The sequence below is a fragment of the Dermacentor albipictus genome, chromosome 10 (genome assembly GCF_038994185.2).
Source record: "Dermacentor albipictus isolate Rhodes 1998 colony chromosome 10, USDA_Dalb.pri_finalv2, whole genome shotgun sequence".
Taxonomy (NCBI): Eukaryota; Metazoa; Arthropoda; class Arachnida; order Ixodida; family Ixodidae; genus Dermacentor; species Dermacentor albipictus.
The window spans coordinates 54,062,678-54,088,302 of NC_091830.1; the positions used below are offsets into that span (position 1 = coordinate 54,062,678).

At 44.5% G+C, this 25,625-nt stretch overlaps 1 protein-coding gene across 3 annotated transcripts in view; it reads left to right on the plus strand.

The window, feature by feature from the left end:
• LOC135907626 (uncharacterized) overlaps nucleotides 1-24,010 on the plus strand; it is a 92,248-nt gene extending 68,238 nt beyond the window's left edge. The window contains exons 4-6 of one of the 3 annotated variants that reach the window (XM_070526710.1): nucleotides 14,375-14,403; nucleotides 18,599-18,636; nucleotides 23,768-24,010. In XM_070526710.1, the coding sequence (XP_070382811.1) occupies nucleotides 14,375-14,403; nucleotides 18,599-18,636; nucleotides 23,768-23,879 (179 nt within the window). In that variant the 3' untranslated portion in view covers nucleotides 23,880-24,010. The remainder of the gene's footprint in view (nucleotides 1-14,374; nucleotides 14,404-18,598; nucleotides 18,637-23,767) is intronic. The other 2 variants (XM_070526709.1, XR_010566076.2) reach the window with 2 other exon arrangements.
• The last annotated feature ends 1,615 nt before the right edge of the window (nucleotides 24,011-25,625 follow it).

Here is a 25,625-nt window from a genome sequence, read left to right on the forward strand (position 1 = left end):
TCATCCTGGCTGTTGGATCTAATTATAGTGTTGTGCAATGGGTGGGTAGGCAGCATGATTGCGTCTTTTATGGCGGCGATTGGTGCTTGTTTTTTGTCTTCAATTTTTGTGAAGGCCCTGATGAGGTTAGTAGGGCACACCGTAACTGAAACAGCAGCGCACCCGTGGACAATACCTGCATCAGTGCAATAAAAAAACGTGTTATAGGAAAGATAAAATTCTCCAAGAGTACTTTCATGTCTTTTCGGTGAGCCGGATGGGCTTGTTAGGACATGCGCTTAGGGGTCGCTTTGGTCCGAACGCGCGGGAGAAAATTGCAGGGAAGGAGAGCGCTCTGGCAAAACGGTAAGTAGGTTTATGGTATCTTAACCCTGAAACCTGACGAGGGTTCTTCCTAGGGGCGATGTATGTAGCGACTATATTCGCACTAGATACATTTTACCGTCCAGTGTATCAAATACATCTGTTTTCTTGAGGGCCTAATTGGACACATACTGAGGCATTCCAAGTGATATTCGAGTGACTTTCCATTTGCACATTCTGTTTTATTCTGTTGCTTGAAGACGTACCGTAGTACGGCAAGGTTTGCATGAATCGAGAACTCGTACGTGTGCGCTTCACAGCACGGCTAAGTCGTGTTGGCGGACAGAGGCGGAAGTTACTGCAGTATATCTAGGAGACTGTCTATAGCTTTCATAATTTTGCTGCTCTTAGCGCCACTGGCGTATTTAAAGCAGACTATAACAGCTGCAGGGCGTGGATTATTTGTCGCAGCATATCTTTGATGGCAGGGCCTGGTGGTGATATCCCAGGGCACTCTCCTTGCTCGTGCTGACAGGCTAAGACCTGTGTGCATGGCGGCAAGCGTGGCTATACATTCGATTCCAGGTTTGCGAGGCGGGCTTCGAGCAATTGTTTCGAGAGATTTATGGATGCCAATTTAGGTACATTCTGCTGGACCTGGGAAATCTGAGCCAGGGAGCTCTGGTTTGGGCCTACGGCTTGTCCATACCGACGACGCGTTCGTCTCATCCGGTATTACACTGACGCTGCCACCTACTTGTGGGACATACTTGTATTGCTCATTTGGTTCGGTATGTTTACCTCCTTTTTCTGCTTAGGACAATTCTTGGAATTTGCCTCGTGGGGTCCATCGCAATTTGAGTACTTCTTTTACTGTGCATGAATATACGTGACGGCTGCCGGCACAGCGGAGGCATGCCGCCTGGCCTGCGCAGACAGCGCTGACATGGCCAAGCTTTAGGCACTTGTGACATTGCAGTGGTCGGTGCGCATAAAGACACACCGGGTGCATTAGGTAGCCCACCTTGACATGATCAGGAACCGCGTCTTTGCCGAAAAGAAGCTTGACGCTCGTAGAGCGACCGAAGCGGTGAAAATCGGTGACCTTCACTATTGAAGACAGAAGCCTTTGTAGCTCTTCGTCGCTGATGTCCATCAAGACATCGGAAATAACAACTGCCCCTAGTGCGACCACTGTGTACAATGAACGACCGCACTTATATGTGTCCTAGTACGCGCACGGTTTTCAATTTTTTTAGTACGGTCTCGTCGCTACTTTCACGGTGACTACGTTTTTATTCGCTTAAAACGCACTTCGCTAATTCCTTTGAGAGCCGCATTACCAAGGTGAACATTAAGAATCTATCTGTGTACGGAATTTTAAGTTCTTAGAGACGTCGAGAGGCACAAACGCAATCTTGTAAGTCGGAGTAGGCAGTCCGTTGGGAAACTGCTCACTGCTGACTGCTCACTTATGTCGTTGCTTACGCACATTTTTTTCCCAGTTGCCACTCGTAGTGCTTGTAAGTCATTAGAACTTTGGTTGCCTGACACGACACGCAAAATGCGCGCTTGAACTATGAGACTGATACTCGTATTTACTGTCTGTCTGCCACTTATTCAAGCTTTTCTTGAAGAGGTTTAGGTTAAATATTTTCACGGGACCAAATCTATCGCTATGTTGTTTAAATCGTCGTTTCATTGCTACCCCTCCGGATCCAGATTGAGGTTATATTTCTCAGGCAACCCGAAACCTAAACTGGATCAGAGCCTTCATTCCAAGTTCGAGTTTTATAGTATGCCTGTAAATAGTTGCCTTCTATTGCAAAAGGTATGGTATAAAATATTTTTGTTACTGTTTTATGTTCCGCATAAACATGGATCTCTACCGATGGAGTTGCGTATGTAGGTTCACGAGAACCCACGTGAAACTAAAGCACAATAAACAACTACCCTTTACTGCAACAAATAAAATTCTCTTAAGAGCTACTTGAGAAACGAACCTTCGTAGATACCAATAACTCAATCACACTTTCACAGGAGAATCGGCAGCAGTAATATTTTTAAATTATAGTTCATTTGATAGTTCAGGTTTCCGGCCAAGTCGTTTTCAAACAATTTCCTCGCGGTATTCCTTTTTTGAGAGTAACATCACGATACGGAGGGCTAATGCTTGTTGCATAGCAACACAGGGAGAATGTATAGCCCTATCGGAGGTGGGTACAGGCAGCCAGACTGGTCGGACAGAAAGCGCAGGTGGGGAAAATGCGTCTGCAGATGCAGTACACGTCAGACGCCACGAAGCGAGTCACAGCGTGTTCAGCACAATGTTCCCCGTGAAAACAGTGTTTCCGAACAAACCTCAGGCGTTATTTTCCAGCGCCCCGTCGACAGCGCCACACAAAGCACTGCGGTTGTGCCAGAGCTATCGTAGCGGTATTCCTCATTGTGGTGTAGCATCGTGTTGCATATTCTTTAGCGCAAGCAGCGCGATGAGTGTGCATGGCGGAGAACTACCTTTGTCGATTGTTCCTGCTTCCGACGCAGCCAGTCAAACTTGTAGTCGGTCTCTGGCCTCCACCTGTAGCGTACAGAGACCTCCTGCTTTCCAGGTGGCGCCAAGGTCGTTTTGAGGTTGCACTGTAAAGGCGCTTGGGGAATTCTTGGCACCGCATCGTTCATGTGAATTTTTTTATCGCTCCTCTCGAAGAATGATCGCGCCGAGCATTCTCGGTATTGTTTGGCCCGGCCTCTTATTTCAAGCAGCTCGCACAACCTACATCTGGTCGGCAAACGAACGTTTCATGCTTCTAATCTCCAATCTCCCTCAGCGTGCGCTTGCTGGGCCACAGTGCAAAGGTGCCGCCAGGTGGAGCTTTGAACTTTGGCCGTCGGGGTCTATTTTTGCGGGCCAGAGAAAAATATATAGATGACACGAAAAAGCAGTGTCCCGTTGAGGGTCCCTTCGCGCGTCGCGATGTTACCATATTTAAGATGCCTATCTGTACTGATGATTCTAAGAATTTTTTATATGGAAGGGTCGTGGAAGCGAACGTAGGCGTGGTACCTTTCTACTCTCCAGCGGATAAGCGTTGCTTTCTTTTATACAGCTTGTTCCACCGAACGCGTTTACGGCGAGATCGTTTTACATAAGTGCGGTGGCACGTGATACCGTACGTAGCACTTAGATAAATTTCATACAGTATAATGAACATGAAATGCACGGAAAGTCCCAACCACTCATACTTTTCATTTTTGTGTACCTTGTTTGTGCTGTCCTGGTTTAAGTCGTGGTAGGAAAGTGAATAATTGATAACTCAATGTAAAGTACCTTTAAATGCTCTTTGCACACGGCACGAAACGACGTGCACTGTCGTGCTACAAATATATTGCTGAGAAACGGAATTTCCATTTTTTTACAGTCGACAATAAAACTTAGCCGAACACGACCCATATTGACAAACCCCTCGTAGCAGACCAAGGCCACTCGTGTATATATTATTCGATAAGAACTAGAATTAACCGCAAGGATGCAAAAGCCCAGTGACCTTGGTGAGTGTTGCTTCCGAACAGGATTGAAATCATCTGCTCATTTTCTGAAAATTCTTTTACTTTCGAAGGTCGTGGTATTTTTTTTCCTCTCATGGGGGTAGGCCTAATGTAAACAAGCATTGTTTCCTCTCACTAACCAAGACTGATACATGGATCCAGTTTGTCGAGCGCTTTCTAGTGGGCCAGTCGGCGCTTTGTCACAATATCAAATACCACGTGTAGGCGCAAGATCAAGAAATGACACGAGAGAAACAGGAAGGGTAAGGTCTATCAAGCGAGTTCTTGTTTTCAGATGCGTGCCAACATATTAGTACGTATCTATGTGCATGTGTGTTTGTGTCAGAGAGAGAGATAGAGAGTGTGTGTGTGAATTGGAACTGAATGGCTCGTTTTTAGTAGCAACCACGTGAAACCGCGGAAAGCGTGCGGGGACTTAAGTGCTCATTTATGGAGTGGTGTGATGAATTAGAGATGGGACACTACGCTAGCCATACGTTCCATATTCCTTTAAACAGAAAAAAGAATGAAAAGGGGGAAGGAAGATAAATCTGCCGCCCGTGAGAAAAGAACCTACAAAGTCTAAAAATACATGTCTATGAGATCAGGCGAAGGACGGCAAATGTTATAAAAAAAGAATGTCGTGTGAAAAGCAGTTGAGTAACTCAGCTGTAATGACAAATGAAAAGTTCACGGAATGCAAGGCTCCCTTCTAGCTGATGAAAAAAAAAGCTAGAAGTGAAGCTGTTGCAGCTAATATAAAAGATATCCATTTGGGCAAATAATACGTGTATAAAGCTAGTTCCGTACCGGAAAAAATTGCAGGAAAAAGAGGCTGGCCGCTGTTTTGGTGTCTCTTGTTTCTGTAGCGCTTGCAGCTGGTGCGATCATGTGATAAAATATTGAGTATACACGTGCGCATCATCGTAAAAGCCTGGGGTATGTGTCAAAAACACCACGCATCTAGCTTTTGCTTTCAGCATGGGGTACGTCCGTCGAAAAGCACTATGCACACGGAAAGGTTGCCTCACCTATTACCACTGAAGCTTGCTGAATTCAATTTCTGGCATTCACTGTCGCTAGTCAAGCTTGGGATATAGTCGGCGTGACAAGGACCCGCACCTCTCGCGGTGAAGTTATGCTAAGCCAGCGTAACTCACACGATTGACAGTTCAGCGTCATGGCGCAGCTAGCGCACCCGTTGACGTTTAGACTGGTTGCATTCGGCGCGCATTGATGCTGGTGTGTCCGGCGCAGTACTTCAAGGCTGGGACATTGTGAAAGAAGATCGTTAAGGTCTCGCTTCGCCACTTTATTGTAGGAGCGGCAGCTGACGGGCTTCAACTTTCTTCGCTGCCGTCATATTGTACTTCCTTTCTTTTGTAGAGCCACTGTTCCAGAATGTCTTCTGTTACCGCACACCCAGCTCTTTCCCTAATTCTTAGAATTTGGGCTCCCCTGGGTTGGTTGGTTCGTTAATATGGCTTTAATGGCACAAAGGCAACCAAGGTCATGCTGCGCCAGTCACAAGACAAAAGCAAACGCAACATAGGAGCAGGTAAACCTGCCTTATACTATAGTTGGTTTAGATAAGCAGCTTTCTCTTGAAAGGTCGTACAAGTTAGTAAGTGGCACTAGGGGGTCATCTGCAAGTAATAGGGCCGGGTGTAATCGTATATGTAAATTATACAGGTAGTGTAACAGCTTGCGTTTCTGTTTGTCGATGTGTGCACATGTCGTTAGGATGTGTATTGCTGTAAGAGGTTCATGGCATTTTTGGCAAGTTCGCGAGTTTCGTTTGCGAAGCAGGAAACTGTGCGCTAGATGTGTGTGTCCAGTGCCAAGTCCATGCAAGATCACCTCATAGAACCGTTGCTGGAGACTGCATGACTTTCATTCGCTAACTGCATGTATAATAAGATGTAGCCTGTTGCTCAAACAATGTTCCCATTCTTGTTGTCATTTTGACGTCAAGGCCTTCAGAATTGCATTGAGACTCTTTATGTGGAAGTGTTGTGTTTGTTGTGTTTTTGTACGCTGCCATCGATGCGCATCTATCCCGTGTTTCGTTACGTGGTATCCATACATGGCTTGGTACCCAGCAAAACCTAATTGATCTGCCGTATTTGTTTAACGTTATTGTGTTTAAAATATTACCCAGCAGGGGTTCACATTCGGCTTTCCCGTTTAGAGCCTTGAGTATGCTTAATGACTGTGTATATGCTGTGTTTTCGTCTTTGTCAGCGATGAACTTTTGAACTGCCCTCCATAATGCGTATACTTCGGCTGTCTAGACAGAGGCATGCTAGGGTAATTGAATGCTTGTTTCCCCATTTTCTGTTACAACCCGCCCCCCACGTGTATTTTTGCTTTATAGCCACCAGTATAAAACGTCCTGTATTTTTTATATTTTCCACGAAGAGCGCCGAGTTCTTGTATAATGTGTTCGTGTGGTGTGTCCTTCCTGCGGGGGCAAACGTTGTGGCTTTCTGGTAACCTGGAGGAATTCGCGAGGAATGTCATAATCCCGACAATATTCCTCGTATCGCAGGATAAGCGGCCTAATCATGTTCGGTTTATTTGTATAGTGTAAGCGTGGGCTGCACTGTGTGGCGATAGTGTAGGATATGTGTTGTGGTGAGGACTGCATTCGTAGTACGTAGGAATCAGTTAGTCGTGTTCTGCGTTCCTGTAAAGGAGGCTCATTGCAGTCAACGTATAAACTCTGGACAGGTGATATTCTGTAAGCACCATTTGTCAGTGATAGTCCGAGGTTGTGAACTGGATCAAGTCATCGGATGCAAGTCTCTCTGGCTGAACCATATATGATGCTATTATAGTGTAACATACTACGTACAGGAAGCGCGGTAGATGTATCGCAAGCATTTCCGGTCAGTGCCCCAGAACTTCCGGGACAGGAATTTGATGGTGTTAAAGGCGTTGTTCGCTTTAATTTTATTAATATTTGTGTGCGCGAGAAAGTTCGACATTTTATGAAACAGTACACCCAGAAACCGGCGTCCTTAGTTTACCGGTAGTGTGGCTTCCTGTAGCTTAAGTACGGGATCTGGTTGTAGGCCTCTTTTTGGTGACAAGACAACACTAATAGTTTTTTTTTTCACCTGAGAAACGAAAACCGTTTTCAGATACCCACTGCGTGAGTTTGTTTAACGCAATTTCGACTTGCCGTTCACAGGTTGCAATGTTCGATGCACGACAGGGGATTTGCAGATACTCTACATATAAGGAGTGCATTACAGAGGATGGAATTACATTATTAACTTAGTTCATTTTTTACCACAAACAATGTTGTGCAGAATGCACATCCCTGGGGCACACCATTTTCCTGAATGAATACGCGTGAGAGAACCGTTCCTTTACGCCCTTTGAATGTTTGGTCGGACATGAAATCGGCTAGAAATTTGAGCCCCTTCTATTTTTGTGCATACTATAATTGCTCGACATTTATCAATACGCAAATAGTACCTTCCCGGTTCAATCCCCTGAAACTCCCAGAATATTTTAGGTCGTCTTTATTTACCGGCTATGTTTGTCTACACCGTTTTTTGACGCGAATAGTTTTTTGTCATCAACTGCGATCAAATCACTAACAAGTGTCTCTGATATTATATGAAATATTATATACTATACTGCGGTACGAAGCGGTATAACGAGCGTCATACCGAGGAAAGCGAGAACAAAAGCATTTACAGTTTGCAAATGTACAACGACTCTTTACAGGGCATCTGTGCTCAGTACAATGAAAAACGAAACCAGTTGATATGCTGCATGAGAACAAGTAGGTTACCTGATTCTAACAAAGGCACACAAAGGCCAAAAAAAATTTATGCGTAGCTATGATGCCTGTCGTAATATATGAGGCAGTTTTCGTGGCCGCATATCACATTTCATGATAGTATTCAAGGTATTAATCGGAAGGTAGCAAATACATGTATCGGTCTGGGGAGCTTGCAGGCAGGGGTAAGCGGGACATTTTTAAAGCTTTCTTTTTCTACGAGATGTGCTTTTGAGCCCAAAACACAGTCACCTGGTACTTGCACACGTGGAAAAATGACCTGGGGAAAACGCGGATCCAAAGCTGGACAACTCGCCAAGCAATAGAATATGGTTATACTTGCGCCACTGTATGCCTCAACAATAACCTTAATATCTCTAAAAAAGTTTGACGTGCTTCCTAAGACTGTATCAAACATGTCAAAGCGAAATTTCATGTGACGACCTATATGACGTCTTTCCTATCAAGGTCATAGCCATAAGGTACACACACACACACACACACACACACACACACACTATATATATATATATATATATATATATATATATATATATATATATATATAGAGAGAGAGAGAGAGAGAGAGAGGGAGAGAGAGAGAGAGAGAGATAGGGATAGCAAAGAGAGGAAAGGCAGGCAGTCCACTCAGATCAGCATCCGGTTTACTACCCTACACTGGGGATAAGGGAAAGGAGGAATATCAAGAAGAGGTAGGAAGTGATCCCTGTGTGTAGTGAAGTGCTGTGACACCATGATCAAGTTTCATAGCTGGTGACTTGCGTTGGTAACATGTGTGACGACCAAAAGGTCCATGGTCATTGGCGCTGTGGACTCTACCGTAGTGAGTTGTATCCATTGATGTGACTATGTCTATGGCTGTGGCATCGGTTATGCCATCCGTTGTGGCTCCGGCTGTGGCTGCCGTTTCAATTGTAGCTTCAGCTGTGCCATCGGCTGTAGGCCGACTGTTGCTTCAGCTGTGTCTGCAGCTGTGGTGGAGGGTGTAGCTTTGATAGTGTGGGTCAAAATTCCGCATTGGTGTTGTCCGGCCCCAATTCGCTGTCAGGGTTAGACTCGACTCCGCCGGGCCTAGGGGGCAAAGGAGTTGGAACTGTTGGATGTGGTGCGCTCTTCATGGAGGCATCTGCGTTCTTCGAAGCCAGATACCGTAGGCAGCGTCACTTTCTAAGGGCTGCAAAGGCTTCCCGAAGTGACGAACAGTCTCTCGTTATCTGCTGCATCATCTCCCTCTCATTTTTCATTTGGGGGCAGTCCTTTGAGGTAGCATCAGTGGACCCAAATCAATTGGGGCATTTGAGAACCGTGGCTACACAAGAGTCTCCAGCATGTGGCTCTGCGCAGTGCGAGCAAATTCTCGTGTTCTTGCACACTGCGCTGATGGGTCCGAGCCTCATGCAACTGCGGCATTAAAGTGGCCTTCGGATAAACGGTCGCACGGGGTGTCTAAAGTGTCCCCCCTTGACTTGTGAGTGAAGGGATTCTCCCTTGAAAATGACCTTCATGCAGCGGGATGCGCTGAGCCGAGACAGGTGATCAAGCGCTCTTTTGGTTTATAGAAGGCGACTTTTGTTTCGTTGCAAAGCGAATAGAATTGCCTACAGTGACACGATCTCATCATCTAATTGGCTGATGAGAGGCGAGGAATGCACTGAAGAGGAGTGGGTTTCGTTGGAGGCGAGTTAGCGCAGTGAAAGTGGACAACGGGGTGAACAGAGGGGTAACGGCCTTTCCAATAACTTAGCTTCCCACCACACAGCTTGCGTCATCTCGTCGACGATTGCGGTGGTGTGCAATGCGGCGTTTTAAATACAGCAAAAACGAGTCGTCAGCGAAGAATACCTGGTAATGTGACGTTGCATACACGTCAAACTGTCTCGATAGCTATATTTTGCCTCCCAAATGTTTTATTACGCTGAAATAAACTATTTCTTGCCAGTAGCTACGAGTAGCCAGTGTCGGAGCGATCAATCGAAAGCCAACTTCTATTTATTCTGGAACAGGGCAGTCTCCGGGTGTTAAAAATTATGTGCACTTTTGTTTGGCGTGTTAATGAACTTTCAGTGCATGCATGCCACATTCATGTGGTGAGTTTCCGCGGTTTTGGACCGTTGGGTGAGAAGCAGGTTAACTAGGCGTGGTCCGCAAACATTTGCAGCTATACAGGAAAGCTAAGTCACGAAGGCGTACAATAAAAATGAAATGTTTATTTTCTTACCTTCGACCTGATGAAGCATGATGAGTGTGTACACGTCGTCTCAATACGGAGAGTTACTACGCTTTTCATGACGTCTCGTGAGAGATAGGCAAAGCAGGTGTGGTCCCGAAAACGTCTTAGCAGTCTCGGTGGTCTAACGAAGGAAGAATGATGTAAACGTATTTGAATAGCGTCGCGCTATAATGTGCCAGACCGCAACATTAAGCAAATCAGGTTGTTGTAGCGCGTGAACCATTAACCCATCAGGGTAACCGGTACGAAAGTAATGGTTGATATCTGTCAAGGAAAGAAAGGCGAAAAAATATATGCTCAGACAATCCATGGCACTTTGTGTCACATTGGCCCATAGACTTCAAGGATAATTCGACATGAATCGGTACATATCCTGTGAAGCACATCCATTCATGCATGACCGATTGCTCAAGAATTATGATTTCGAAATGTAACTAATTTACGACAGTCAATACATCCCAGTTTAATGAATTAATCAGGGGAAGTGGGTACGAAACAAACGACGAGCTTGCGTTGTAGAGTCGGGCCTCATGGCGATACAATGAGGAGTTATGACTACAACGATCTCGTACAACCCTCAGTCCAAATTAGTCACTAGGAGAGGGGAACGTGTAAAGATAAATACGCCTGAAAAATAACAAGGAAGCCGTTGAATACAACACCCTACCTTATAAAAAAGTATGTGTAGTTTAGAAATACCCATCAGCTAAGAGTTCTCGTGCAGTTTTTGCGTCGTGAAACATTACTCTTTTACCATGCATACTAGAAGCGGCTATAACTACCGTCTGCCCGGCAGGTCACAATCAAACCAGACTATTTAGAACAGCGTAGGTGGAGCCGAGGGATAGATTCCAATGACGCTTTGTCATGAAACTGCGTAAACACTGTCAACGTCATTTTCCCGTTACTGAAAAGATGAGCGTCCCTTGCCGAAAAAGATTTGTGACTACGAGCCCGAGACGTAGCTTAGCTCCAGCGATGACAAACCGAATTACACCACTCTGCCAGGAGTCAGAAGCAATGAAGCCGTCAACACGTATAGATTTGTAGAGGCAGCTGCAATGACCGTCCCTTTGCAAGGGCCACATTCGTCCAGAAATATCCGCTATCCTAGGAATAGCCCAGCGGAAAGCGTGAGTCGTGAACTACTTTTACACTGGCGGATGACGTCACGAGCTGTTCCACGACTTGGCTGCGCGAACTAGAGCAACCTTCGTTGCGCGACCCGAAACACTCAATCCTTCGACTCATTTCGACTCTCCGTGGTTTTTGCGCCCACATTTGCGTGACCCACAAACGGCTTCATTGGCAACATGCACACGGACATGACGCGCTGAAAAAAAGGTAGGAAATTGTAACAGTAAAAGATGCATCGTTCCAGAGTTCAAAATTCAGCCTGGGGCAAGTTCAAATTTCAAGACGCTAGAGAATTTTAGCTTCGCGTCATGGGTGGTACCTTACTGTTATTGGAAATTCGGTCTGATAACTGCGCAAGCGCCGTTTATCCACGCAACCGCGGCAGAGACGCCAGGAAATCAACCTTTGATTATTCTTAACGCATTAATGATGCAGTGAAGATTCAGGTTTATATAGTATTCCACAGGACTAGCGCGTCATGAACGACATTGATTTAGGGCCGTCTGCAACGTGGAAATCAAACACTTCCCGGCTTGGTGCCGTCTATCTAGGCGCAGGAACGTCAAAACAGCTGACTCGAATAATAAAATATAAACCTTAAACCCTTCAACTGCCAAGATACCATGGTCTTCTCCTTGATTTCTAATTCTAATAGCATCCTTTACCTACTTTTCGCATTCTGAGCTGATGCATTCATCAATCTGTGCATTCGCCCAGCATCTAGACCAAGTTTCCTAGGAGCTTGCGTCACTAGGTATATTCCCGAGGTCTTATGCCGTCATGGTCGTCTTATCATGTTCCTTTCGGGTTAGCCTTCCAACTGTCATCGCACCGCCGCCTTCACGCCTCTTGCGCCAGTCCAATGACCCTTGTTGTATGATATCATGCGCATAATATACGTTAGTAATTACAACTGGAAGAGAAAGTAGGAATAAAATAAAAGAAAGGTAATTAACTGCAGCGATATCTTGTTTATGTGAATCGACCTCGCACGTTGCGACCGAGGCTAACGGTTGTACCGCGTCTTATGCAGTTGTATTACCATCCCTAGCAAATGAAAACTTTGGTTACACGGGGTCATCACTTTTAATTATTCAGGAATTTTTTTTTATCGCCTGTGGTCGATAGCATAATTCTTGTGCTTGAGCTGAGTCATTCGAGTGAATTCGAGTGAATTCCTTAAAAATAAACGCAGCGAAAACCAAATGTATTTTATTTGCGCCGGTGCAAAAGCAAATAAATCGTTGCTTGGATATCTATTTTGACAATTCTAAAATCGAGCTTGAAAAACAGGTTAAAACACTAGGAGTCATTTTTCACGAAAATTTAACTTGGGACGCTCATGTTGACCTTGTAGCTAAAAATTTGGCGAGGGCATGTGGAATGATTTGCAGATTGCGACAGGTGATTCCACCGAAACTCAAGTTTCTTCTATATAATGCCTTATTCCTCCCGCATATAAACTACTGTAACCTTGTTTGGGGGACAACATCTCAAACAAACATTCACAAATTACTTGTCATACAGAAAAAAGTTATTCGCCATATCGCAAATGCCCCATACGATTCCCATACGCGGGATTTGTTTCAGTCACTTAATGTCCTTCCTGTCAAGCATGCATACATATTTAACCTGTTCTTAAAATACCAGAGCAGCTTAAGACGCACAAATGAGCATTTTCTTCGAATGAGCTGCCTCAAAAAATCATTGCAGCTGCCGTACAGCGTAAGGCAAACAGAAATATGGGATTTGCCATTTTCCCGAACCAATAATGGTTTTAACAGGTTACAATATCGTGTACCATTCCTGCTAAATAGCCTTGAAAGGAGGCATATAGACCCGAGGACCATCACTAGAAAACAATGGAAAGAATTTTTAATGGCGAACGACGGTCTTCAACTTTAAAAAAAAAAGAAAGAAAGAAAGGGAAAAAAGGCTAAGGGAAAAATGTAATGTAAACGTTTTCTGTTATATTGTTTTCTGTCACTTGTTTTCGTATTACCTTTGTATGATCCTTTATTGTCTGTACAACATGAGTGAAAATGGTCTAAATTGGACCAGAAATGCGTTTTTTTTTCCTTCCATTTCCTTTATATCTTTTCAGACATGTTGGCCTGTACGTGGGACTCTATTGTACGCGAATACATTTGTCTTGTTTTTTTTTCTGTGAGATGCAACACATATATGTAAACAATATGTATTTACAATGAATGTAAAACCTTCTCGCTGCCAGTCAAACAGGGGCAAGGGCCTCGTCAAGCTGCTTGTAGCAGCTTTTTTGCTCTTGTCCTAGCATTCTTTTTTTCATACGTGGAAGAATGCTGAATAAAGATTTGATTTGATTTGATTTGAAGAAGCGGACAATAATAGCATGAGAAATCAACACAAATCAACACACACTTTGTTCAAATTTTAAACACAATTTCTAAATAATGTCCGAATTAATTACTTCACGGCACATATTACAATTTAGAAATTGTAGCGGATGAGTTTGTACGATGTATTCAGTGGAGATGAACCTTCAGGATGACACCAGTTTCGAGATATTTTCCAATGTGTGGGACTAAACACATGAATGCTATAGTAACTTTTGAGCTTCAATGCTTAAAATTGAGGTAGGGAGAAAGACACCTTTTAGTTGAAAAACATGTATGTAAATATCGTTTGATTACAAAAGAGAGTGGCGCAACAGTGCGTTTCTACGGCGCGTTTGACGACGCATATCTCCCAACTTGTGTAATTCTGGAAATTCATTCCAAATGTACACACGTTGCAATTTCGTCGGCTAAAATTAGTAAAGTGCAGTATTGAGCCGTAAAGCAATCAATTATGAGTGTAATTACTAGGCAAGTTTTACACTAGTTTATTATATGGTTAGATTTCTCGTGCAATTATTGCCCGCCTCTCTGAATAGTCAGCTCAAGGAGGAGAATCGAAGTTCGCTAACAGAATTAACACAGCAAGCTGGGTGACTTGATGACTCAACACATCCCTAGAGGTGGGTTGCACAACCTGGACGAAGGACAAAAGGAAGTGCACTATACTAGAGCAGACTAACAACTGGTTTATTTTTTTCAAACAAGTGATCGATCATGCAGTGAATGTGATAATACGATGATCACATTTGCATTTGTTTGATCACATTCCTTTGAAAAAATAAACCAGTTGTTAGTGTGCACTCGTGTCGTGTGACTTCCTTTTGTCCTTCGTTCGGGTTGCGCTGCCCACCACCTGGGGATATGTTCTATGCTAACAACAGCTACGGCTACCGATGTGCCTGCACGGACGTTGTGACGGGCGCAAGTGACACCACTCATTTTCTCGTTGCTTTATGTCAGCATGTGCCACAAAGCAAAGTTGGAAAGTGGTAAGCTGCCTGAATTTACCCCTTATGTACTAATGTACGAAACAGCACGAAAAATGTTTGTGAAATTCAACACTGTTTTGCCTTGTTTGTCACCATGGGAGCACTGCCGACAAGCGTTTTACAGAGCCATGCTTTTTTTGTTTAAACATTGTAAGAAAAATAAAGGATTTTGCGTTTACGGCAGCGCAGCTCATGGTGGAATTTTGCGGAAGAATGAAATTCTTTTTCGGGTGCGATTGTGCGATGCAACCCTTGGCGTGGTTACTTGCTTAGTTGGACAAGACAGAACTGCGAAATCGTGTTCGTCTGCGCCTCTCACTTGCACGGCCGAGAAATTACAAGAGGCGAATTTCGAAGGGCACGTTCTGCCGTTTGAAAAGTGGCGGAAGTGCCATTACAGTTACCAAGTGCGAGGAGTTGAGGCAAAGACAAATTCGCAGTTTTTTTTAACAAACAAGCAAGTAACAACGTCATGTATTACAATGAACGATCCATGCTATTATATTCGATCTTCGTGGAAACGTTTATCAAAAGGAAGCTGCCGTAAGTGCAAAATGTTTTCCCCTACGTTTGTACGCTTCCATAAAGGCTGGCTTGAGCTTCACCGCAACGCTGACACGTGTTTTCATGAGATAATTTAGCCCGCAAGGAGAAAACTCAAGCCGGCCAAAAGGGGCCTGAGGATCTGAGATTAGGATAAAGCCGATAACACTAGATCTCCGGTGCGTTCCATACACTGCGCCTGCCAGAGCGTAAATGGGGGCGTTCGCGTACAATATTCTCCCTTTTCGCAATAATAAAGTGTGTAGGCTACACCACTTTACACCACGATTATGTGGTGTAACGATTACACCACGATTATATGAACCTGTTGCTGTGGCGGCTCAGTTGTTAAGCTTTTGTTGTTGTTGCCAATCGAACATTTCGCCAGGTACTCAGCACGTTCGCCTGCCTCCTTACATCTTTTTCTGTGACATGCTTAAGGCAGCAAAATAATCATAAATTGCCTTGCCGGAGGTTTTGCAATATGTACATTATCAGGTCGCAACCATCCGCCCCAAAAGGAGAGTAAAAACTCTGAAAAAGAAAAGCCAAGGTTAGGCATGGCACCTCCACAACCAACAGAACAACTTTAATAGTAATAATGAATATTTTAAAGGATGTGGAAGCTCGGGAAAGTCAAGTGCACCCTAAGGTAATCACTATTCCAACATTATTTTCAATTTCGCCAAAATACTGCGCGAGGGATTGCCTTGTGCACTGCTAGACTCAATCTAATAGAATACTCCAACAAGAAACTACTCAGAATGGACTCGCAAAAGCACTTTAGAAACAGGAAGCTTTATTGCGATAGCATGTATGGACAGCCCAAGAGAAATGCTGTCTCGCTGTCGCCGGTGGTCTTGCCGTGACGTTGCGTACATATTTATGTATATGTATGTAAAACGCCATGCTTTGCTATATGATATGCGACATATGCGGGTTATATTTTCAGACCATTTTATCGCTAAAGTTGCCCATAGCAGGCCTTGCATTCTCGAAAATGTTATTCCTCAGAATTTTCAGAATGGCAGCCAACAAATAAATATCAGGAAACAAAACGCCACCATCGCTTGCTTTTCATTTAAATATTTTCACACTTATATATTAAACGTGTCAAACAATCACAGAGTTCAAACAGACATCGATGCAACTTTATTGGCGCGTCTTTGTACTACCTCCAGGATCCGCCTAGGCAAGAGGTTTGAAACATATCCGACATGGAAAACTAATGCTAAAGTGATTAAGAAAGAAGTTGGCTTTAATTAATAAATATAAATTAAATTGTCCGATGATGGTATTCAAACATAGGGCTGCTAGCCCAACTGCTCGTTCTTGATAAGGCAGCTACTGCCACTACTGCTACGAGTGTTGCACTTCGCATATAATTCAACACGTTGCTATCGCATTCATTGCTTCGCCCTAATCGCGAAACTGATGTTTTTCTCCATAAATACAGGAATTGTGTATTTCCACCTACCAGTGCAATCTCCTATAAGTCTTGAAACAATCGAACAATTTCTTGTTATATTGACGCGTGCACTTGTTTATCCTTCACCGGTGGCAGCTTTTCACTGGCTGAGAAATGTTAAACATTATCGCTCAGCGCAAGACCCGCCTGCAAGTACTGGAAGTTTCTGAACCGTTGTGGAGGGTTCTTCTGCTGTCTTTGGTCACTGAATCTTGTGTAACCTGATTGATTGCACGCACGGCGCGAGTTGTGCAGAACTTTCTGGAAGACACGCGGACACCATCGGTTATTCTGGAACCTTCTGTGAATCACGCGTAAAAGCCGACGCCCTTGCGGCGCAGATCAGATTTTCGCCCATCGCCGACTGTGTTCGCCGCTATGGTCGTTCGAAAAGCGTAGCCTATATTTGAGGGCACAAGTTCACCCGATAAACCTCAGTTTCGTCATTCGCAGTTTTGCTAGCGTGTTCGTTACCGTCACTACTACGCGACAATATTCAGCATATTCGATGAGCAAACGCAACTACCCAAAACATGCGAACCTTTTTTTTCTGTTTCATGATTGCGCTGAATGACAACAACCTCGGATGCTCGCTCAAATATTATTTCCTGGGTACAAATGCTATGCTTGAAAGGAAATTACAAGGCATTAATTTTTAAAGGATGTCGTTTCCAGGATAAATGTTCCCATTGCGGAAATCGATAAGCGCGATCATTTTTGCGAGCAAGAAGCGTCCCCCCAATTTGAAACGGAAGTACACAAAGCTGCGCGCACATATTTCCGTTCGACAACGCAGCTCTCAGATCATTGAACACGTGTGTTTCCGGTGAGTGTTCCACCATGTGTGCTCTAAAGAAAAGTGCTACACTCAAAAATTGTACCGTATGCACTTGTGTAAGGGCGACACTATGGTTTCTCGCGAGGTTTATGAGGCGCAGCCTTCAGGCGGGGGCTGCTCATCTTGGTTCCATTTGTTCCGGCAGTGGCTATATTATTAACGATCATATGGTACCAAATGTGCGAACGCTGTGGTTTATGGCAAAAGTATCCTGGTTGCCGTCTAGTGGGAAGTTCTGATTCTCCCACCAGGTGACACCACTTGGTTATGTTTTCGAATGCGAAAAAAAAAGATATCTGGTCTTCGCCATCTCAGAATGCTCCTGTCACTCTCTGTTGTTACAGGTGATCTGCTGTAGTGCAGATATATATCCCCCGAGCCCCCCTCTTTTCAAGAAGTGTAGTGCACGGCACCATTGTCATTTTGTTGCTGCGCCTGAAGCCCTTCTGACCGCTGATACTTTAAGCAATTCCTTTACCGAACTCTTTTTTAAGTGTTGATTACCACTGGTGGCGGCTCTAGGTGTAAGTGGTTCATCTGTGGCGCCTCACTGTCCTCCTCCGCATTCTCAAGCGCGCCGGCATGCGTCTCATTCAGTAGAAATTGACTTCTCTCTACGCAAATAGTCTGCGCAACTGAACCGTTTCGTACAAGAAGGTTTTTCCCTCCCACTGTCATGCCGACTCTTCTCACAAGGGAAGAAGCACGAGCCATGGCCACGTCTGCACTTTCCAGATACCGTCGAACGAGCCTGGGAGCTTCAAAGATGCGAGTGCAAGTTGCTTATTGAAAAATTTTCCCCACTCATCTGCGAAAAAAAGAATAAATGATTGAATGTGCGTTTTTAGTGGCGCAAGGGCCAGGTATGACCAAAGAGCGCCATGACTGATAATGTTGTGTTAAGCGGTGATTTATGAGTTGCGATGTTGGGATGTAACATGGCTGTAAAGTGGCCTAAAATCAATGAGTATCATAGAAGCGTAAAATGATATATTGTAAAAAATTATGATAGTGATACATGTAGTGGCCTATGGATATAGTACGCGTGATAAGTGATCATGGAGCTAAAATGCAAGAATATGGAAATAGCACATATGCCTCCGGGAGGCCTTCGAGCCCACAGGCTGGGAGGCAGGTGCTTTCTTTTAATGCAGCTACCGCAGCAGAAACCTCAGTTAAGAGTCCATGCTACGGATTTCCTGGTGCTATGACATGAAAACTATGTACATCTTTTAAAAATTCCAACAAGGATTGATATTTAAAGAGAGATTCTATACCTTTGATCATTAGAGGATGAAGTTGAATTAGTTGCCGGTGTGGTAATGGAAAATGCTTTTTCCTATTAGCGTCTAATTCAGTGCATTGCTGCAGGATGTGAAGCACGGTAAGTGGCTCACCATATTTATCACATGTGGGTGGATCGCCACCGTACAAGAAGTATGCGTGTGTGCTGTATGTGTGTCTTATCCTGAGTCTGCAAAGTGTTACTGCTGTATGGCGGTTCTTTGATACCGGCAGCCAGTTGCCAATATACGGCTTGATAACATGTAGTTTATTTCCTGTTTCTTTATCCCACAAACGCTGCCAGAAAGCCCTTAGCTTTTTTCTTATTGAGGGCTTGAGGTCCATTACAGGGACAGTCGTGGAAGTGTTGGAAGCGTTCGCGTGGAAGGATGTGGCTAGCTGGTCAGCCAACACGTTTCCGTCTATCTCTCAGTGCCTCGGCAACTGAGAGATCGGCAACCACGATATGCTGCTTGGACGCATAGGTATTTAGTGATGCTGAGTAAGGAGGTAGAATTACGGGGTTTTATTATTTCTTGAGAGTTTTCAAAGCATTTGCGACGGTCAAAGAGTCTGTGTATACAACTGCCTTTGGGATATTAAATTCTTTATAGTGTTTAACGACGGCCAAGGTCGCGTAGGCCTCTGCTGTGAAAATACTTGTGTTAGGGTGCAGAACACCGGCATACGAAAAGGATGCACGGACCGCTGCGTAGGATACGCCAGAATTACACTTCGATGCGTCTGTAAAGAATTCAGGAGAGGAATATTTGTGCTGTAGTTAGAGGAAGGACATTCGTATATGCGCGACAGGCGTGCGCTCTGTAACAGCTACGAAACATGTATCAGAGTCTATTGGCTGCCACTGCTATGGCGGGGGCCGTATAGCAGGGGGCAAGAGGTGGTATTCAAGCAGTGGAACCCTTGTTTCTCCAGCTATGTCTCTAACACGCAGTGAGAAAGGCTGTGCCACTGTGGGCCGTTTGCAAAAAAGTTGACAATTGGACAAATCATTTGTGGTGTAATACGCGGGGTGCTGATTGTTTCCGTTGACTCTAAGAAAATACATGAAAGACGAATTTGTTTTCTGCAGTTGAAGTGACCATTCATCCAATTCAACGTACAGGCTTTCCAGTGGGCTTGTTCTAAAGGCACCTGTGGACAGGCGAATTCCTAAGTGGTGGACAGGGTCTAGCATCTTTAGAGCAGTTGGAGTAGCCGACTGGTAAACTATGGCTCCAAAGTCTAGTCGTGTGCGTATGAGTCGTTTTTCAAGTTCAAGTTCAAGTTTACTCACCAACGATGTCAGTTTTACAAAGAATTGTATACAGAATAAGGACTACACAGGTAGTCCCAAAGTTAGAAACTGTAAGGGGGACTCCCATACATGAACAAAAAAAAAAACGAGATACAGTATGATCAAGCATTGGTTACGGTGACCTTACAGACAATTTGATAAAAATAAGGTACAGTGTGAAAAAACAAAAATATAAAGCTGTTTAGTCAGACAAAATTTGCGAAGAAATCTTTTGTAGTGAACAACTAATGCAAATTTACAATAGAATGAAAATTAGAGTAATATAACATATACTATAATACCCAAGTGAATTATTATTACAATCACAAAAGTGAGTTGTTAGGACGAAGAGATGATGATGATGATGATGGTGTTTTATGGCGCAAGGGCCATGTTTGGCCAAAGAGCGCCATAACAAGTGGTAATGTTGACGATGTATTACGAATGGCGTGCACAATGAATTCCTCATGGTAGATGTCACATAGCTGTAAGAGGGCCTAACCTGTAGCTGTAAGTGGCGTGGAATATATAGTTGCTAAAATAATGACGGTGACTAGGCAGTGATGTGGGCTATGGCAATGGGCTTTGGTTAAAATTTTATGCAATAAAACAACACTGAAACCAGAGTTTCAAGAGAGCCCTTGATGATGATGATGTGTGGTGTTTTGTGGCGCAAGGGCCAGGTTTGGCCAAAGAGCGCCATGACAGGTGATAAAAAAAACCTTGGTTCTTGAATATATGCTATGTAGGGGGATGATTTAATGGTATGCGGAATAGAATTCCACAGTTTATTCCCACAAATGTGGTAGTGAACTTACCATAGTTTGTGCGCATTTTAAGTAATAGAGCATTGTCGAGTACAGAGAACCTGGTAGTGTTAGTATTTGCAAATGTTTCAATAATAAAGCCATCTATATGCGCAATATTACCAAAGAAATTATAGATCACGATTGTTAACTTCAACTGAAAGAGCTGGGGAAGCGGATGAATGTTTAAACTGCAATAAAGTGGCGTTGGATTGGATAGGATATACAAGTTCATGAAACATTTTCTATCACTGCCCCAGGTCGCGCTTGGGGGTACCTTTAAGATATTCATTGTTTTCATATATTTGTTTTAATATACCTTATGTGCTGTACAAAGATTAATTTCGGGTCTAAAATTATGCCTAAAATTTATGTTCCCTGTTTACAGGCAGACGCTCACCATGCAATACAATTTCAGAATCAGGGTGCAGGCCTCTTTTTCTAAGAAAATTATACAGGTGCTTTTTTGTGGGTTCACTCTGAACCCGTTCGCATCAGCCCATTTGGAGACCTTGTTAAGACCAATCTGGACCTGTCGCTCACAGACTCCAAGAGAACTTGATTGAAATCCTATCTGCACATCGTCCACATATGTTGAATAGAAGATGCTATGCGGTATGTGTAGAGGAAGAGAATTCATTTTTACTATAAAGAGCGTGCAGCTAAGCACCCCACCCTGCGGCACTCCAGTTTCCTGTACAATTTCCGTGACATAACATTGCCCACTCGGACACAGAATGTGCGATTAGAGAGATAACATTTAATAAGATTAAACATATTACCGTGTATACTTAACTGTGAGAGGTCTCTCAATATCCCTAACTGCCACGTAGTGTCATAGGGTTTCTCCATATCAAGGAATACTGATAAGAAAAACCGCTTATGGACAAAAGCTTCACGGATACGTGCCTCGGTACGCATAAGATGGTCACTGGTAGATCAACCCTTCCGAAACGCGCACTGGTATGGGTCGATAAATTTGTTTGACTCGAGGAAGTGTAGTAGGCGACAGTTAGTTTGTGCTATAGTGCTATAGTGTTAGTGCTATAGGTCTGTAACTTGTTACAGAGGAAGCATACTTTCCGTGATTCAGAATTGGAAATACAATAGCCTACTTCCAAACAGGGGGGATCTCGCCGGAAAACCATATAACATTGTATAGCGAAAGGACGGTTTTCTGTGTTTCGGATGGTAGTTGTTTTAACATCTGATATATTATGCGGTCTGAACCTGGGGCGGATGTATTACAACAGTTCAGTGCCACCTGCAGTTCTGCTATGCAGAATGGTTCGTTATACGCCGCACTTTTTCCACATCTTTGTTCTAACTTTTGCTTCTCTATTCGTGTTTTGTACTTTAGGATGTTTCGGAGTAGTGTGAGGAGCTGGATATGTGTTCAAAATGTGCACCAATAAAGTTGGCTTGATCTTCCAGGCTTTCTCCGTGGCTATTTACTAAAGGCAGCGAATACGTATGCTGCCAATTAGTTTTGTTTACTCTATTCCATACTTTTTTCTCATCTGTGTAGGAGTTTATGCTCGATATAAGCTTCGTCCAACTCTCTCGTGTTGCTTTCAGCGCGTTCTCCTTCCTGGGATTTGACATGTTTAAAGTTTTCCAGGTTTTCTGCTGTTGGAGAATTGCGAAGCATCGCCCATGCTTTGTTCTGGATCCTCCGTGCTTGCCTATATGCATCGTTCCACCACAGAACACGCCATTTGTAACCCATGCCACTGGCTTGAGTAATACATTTCCTGGCGGCATCACGTATAAAAGCTGTAAATTATGCAACAGTGTCATCTATGGTTATACCAGACATCTCAGTCCACGTCATGTAAGTAAGAGTTCGGTACCGTTCCCAATCGGCTGAGTCAACCTTCCACCGAGGAACCTGCGGGGGAAGTTTATCTTGTTATGGCATAGTTAGGATTATTGGGAAGTGGCCACTTCCATACGGGTTCTTAAGCACCTTCCATTTAAAATAGGCTAAAAGCATCGGTGATAAAATCCTAAGATAGGCAGAGTGACTTGTTGGCCAGGTTAAAATATGTGGGCTCCTTCGTATTCAAGAGACATGTTCTAGAGAAAAAAAGCACCTGTTCAATGACGCGACCTCGCGCATGACAGTGTGAACCACCCCACAAAATACTGTGTGCATTAAGCTCACCGAGAATCAGATAGGGCTCTGGGAGCTAATCTATTAATGATTCTAAGTCGCGTCTGTGAAGCTCATAATGTGGTGGTATGTACAAAGAGCAGACGGTAATGAGTTTATTTAAAAGTACAGCTCAAACAGCCACGGCCTCAAGAGCCGTTTCGAGCTTCAAATGCTGACACGCTACACTTCTATCAGCAATGATAGCTACACCGCGAGATGATGCGACAGCCTCCTCGCGGTCTTTCCGGAAAGTCATGTATTGTAGGAGGAAGTTGGTGTACTTGTAAGTTAGATGGGTTTCTTGCCCGCACAGCACTTTAGGTTTAAATTTACAGATAATTTCTTGGACGTCATCTAGGTTTGTTAATAGTCCTTTAACATGCCACTGTATGACGTCATCCATGTTGAAAAAAATTGTGCTGTGTCTCAAAAGTGACATTACTTTACAGAGCCGTCGTTAGGCCCTGTAATTGGCGTTTTGTCTTTTTTTGGAGCGGTCAAGAGAACTTCGCCGCTCCTTCGACGCTACCTGCGCTGTTTGGCTTGGACTGGTGTCCATAGCCTCTCGCGAGGTACTGGACACCCGCTCCAGAGAGCGATGTGTGCGTCGCGTAGAAATAATCTCAAGCGATGAAGTCTTCGTCCCCACCGGGCCGGAGGTCGACAAGACCCCTGTGGACTCTGCGGTGCATTGGCTGCTGCCGGAGCTTGAAGAGGCCGCTGGTCTGGACGGTTTGAGAGATGGCAGGGCAGCGCTGGCTGCTCCCATGGTAGGGGCGGGTGGCGATAGCCTCGGCACGCTAGGCGTTGTCCGGGCTGCCGTCAGAGGCCATTGGGGTGCCATCCCCCATTGCACCAATTCAGCGAAAGATGTTTTCATTGTGAATAGCGTGGATATCCCTTGCGGGCTTCACGGAACGTTACATTCTCCTTAAATTTTGCAGTAATTATTTCCTTTTCTTTCTTCCAGGCTCGACAAGCTCTGGAGTATGCAGGGTGGCTGCCATCGCACTTCGCACAATGCACCTCATTATTGCAGTCGTCAGCAGAGTGACCGGTTGTGCCACACTTTGCGCACATAAGCTGCCCTCGGCAGCTCTCGGATGCGTGAGCAAATCTCTGACACCTGAAGCAACGCCGCGGGTTAGGAATGTAGGGTCAAACATGAAGTTTTACATAGCCGGTTTCAAGAGACTCGGGCAAAGTAGTTGAACTGAAAGTGAGTAATAAATGCTTCATTGGGATTTCGTTGTCATTCCGTCTAATTGTGATGCGCTGCGCATGGATTACGCCTTGGCCCTTCCATCCATCCAAGAGTTCTTCTTCATTCAATGCCATTAAATCTTCATCTGATACTACGCCTTGGACTGTGTTCACAGTTCGATGTGCGCTCACAGAAACAGGAATATTATCAAAGGCTACGAAGTGTGCGAGTCTGTTGTAATGTTCTTTGTCTTTTAGTTCGAGAAGAAAGTTCCCACTTGCCATCTTTGTTACTTTATAACCACCTCCAACGGGTCTCTTTTAGGCACTTGCTCTCAAGGAATGGTGAAATTGCATTAGCTTTTGTGGATGGTTGTTCACAGTGAAGGACGTGGAATTTCAGGAATGTTTCCTTGTTTTTGGGCAAGAACAGCAAGGTTGCGTCGGTGCGTACCCTTTTCGAGGCACGATCAGGTGAAAACGGGCTCGAGGATCGCATAGAAATAAGTGATTTGTTCGGCAATGGCGTCTGCCACCCACCACGGAGCCCAAAAAGGGGACGTGGCACAATATGTAAACACGCTTCTGCACAGCGCCAGCAGTATGCCGTTACTATAACCCAATATGATATACCCAAGGTAGGACAGCCACACAAGGTTAACCCTTGCCGTGAGGAAAAGTCGAAGTGAACGGAAAAAATGAGAGGACAGGAAAGATTAAAAGTGTAAGAGAAAGGCGAAGATGAGGGTAGAGAGAGACAAGAAAAGGTGACTGCCGGTGCGAAAAAAAAGTCGGTACCGAGGAAACTTCTGGAATCTTCCGCTTTCCGCGATTGCTCCTGGCCACTATGACACAAAGGCTTAACCCGAAGTCTCTAGATCGGCTTTTGCCAAGTAGCGACAAGTTGCTTCTCCTACCAGGCTTATCTTGTGGCTCGCGTCGGCCGCCATGTTCTTTCTAACGCTCTTCTTCAGCCTACCGCATGTTTTCCCGCGCTTTTTATTTCTAACGCGCATTTCGATGGTGGCGGCTGCAGCAGCAGGCAGCAAGAAGCGTCCGGAAAAGTACGCCGACTTCCAACAAACAGAAATATATACAGAAGTTACCTTCGCTGAAAATCTGTAGCCCACACAACTGCACAAGCAGGAAAACAAGCGTACTAGTGCCGTCGAACTCAGCAGCTGGACTGGCACAGGAAGAACTTGGTGGAGGGAAGTAGCTCCCCGCCGGAAGTGGGCGCTGTCCAATAAAGTGCGCCGGCGGCACCGGAAACATTTTCGATACTTAGCTTTTTTTCTCAGAAAAGTTCATAATGGGACCTTAGCTTAACCTGCAGGCTAGCGGACACGAAATCGTGATGTATAGTGCAAGGAGAGTGAAGTGTCTCGAGGAGATTGGGGGCGCTACTAGACGTCATTCAGAACAAGATATCGAATAGCTCCTCTTATTTATTTTTCTCTTAGTTTACTTTTCCGTATCTGACTTTGCTTTTGGCCCAACCTTATTTCCAGCCGTTGTTCCGGAGTGACCCAATGCCCGGCGCTATATCTCTTCCTTTTTTCTTTCCTTCTTCTGTTCTTCCAGCTATGAGGGGGCGGCTCCCCTAGAACTAGGTTGAAGGCTTG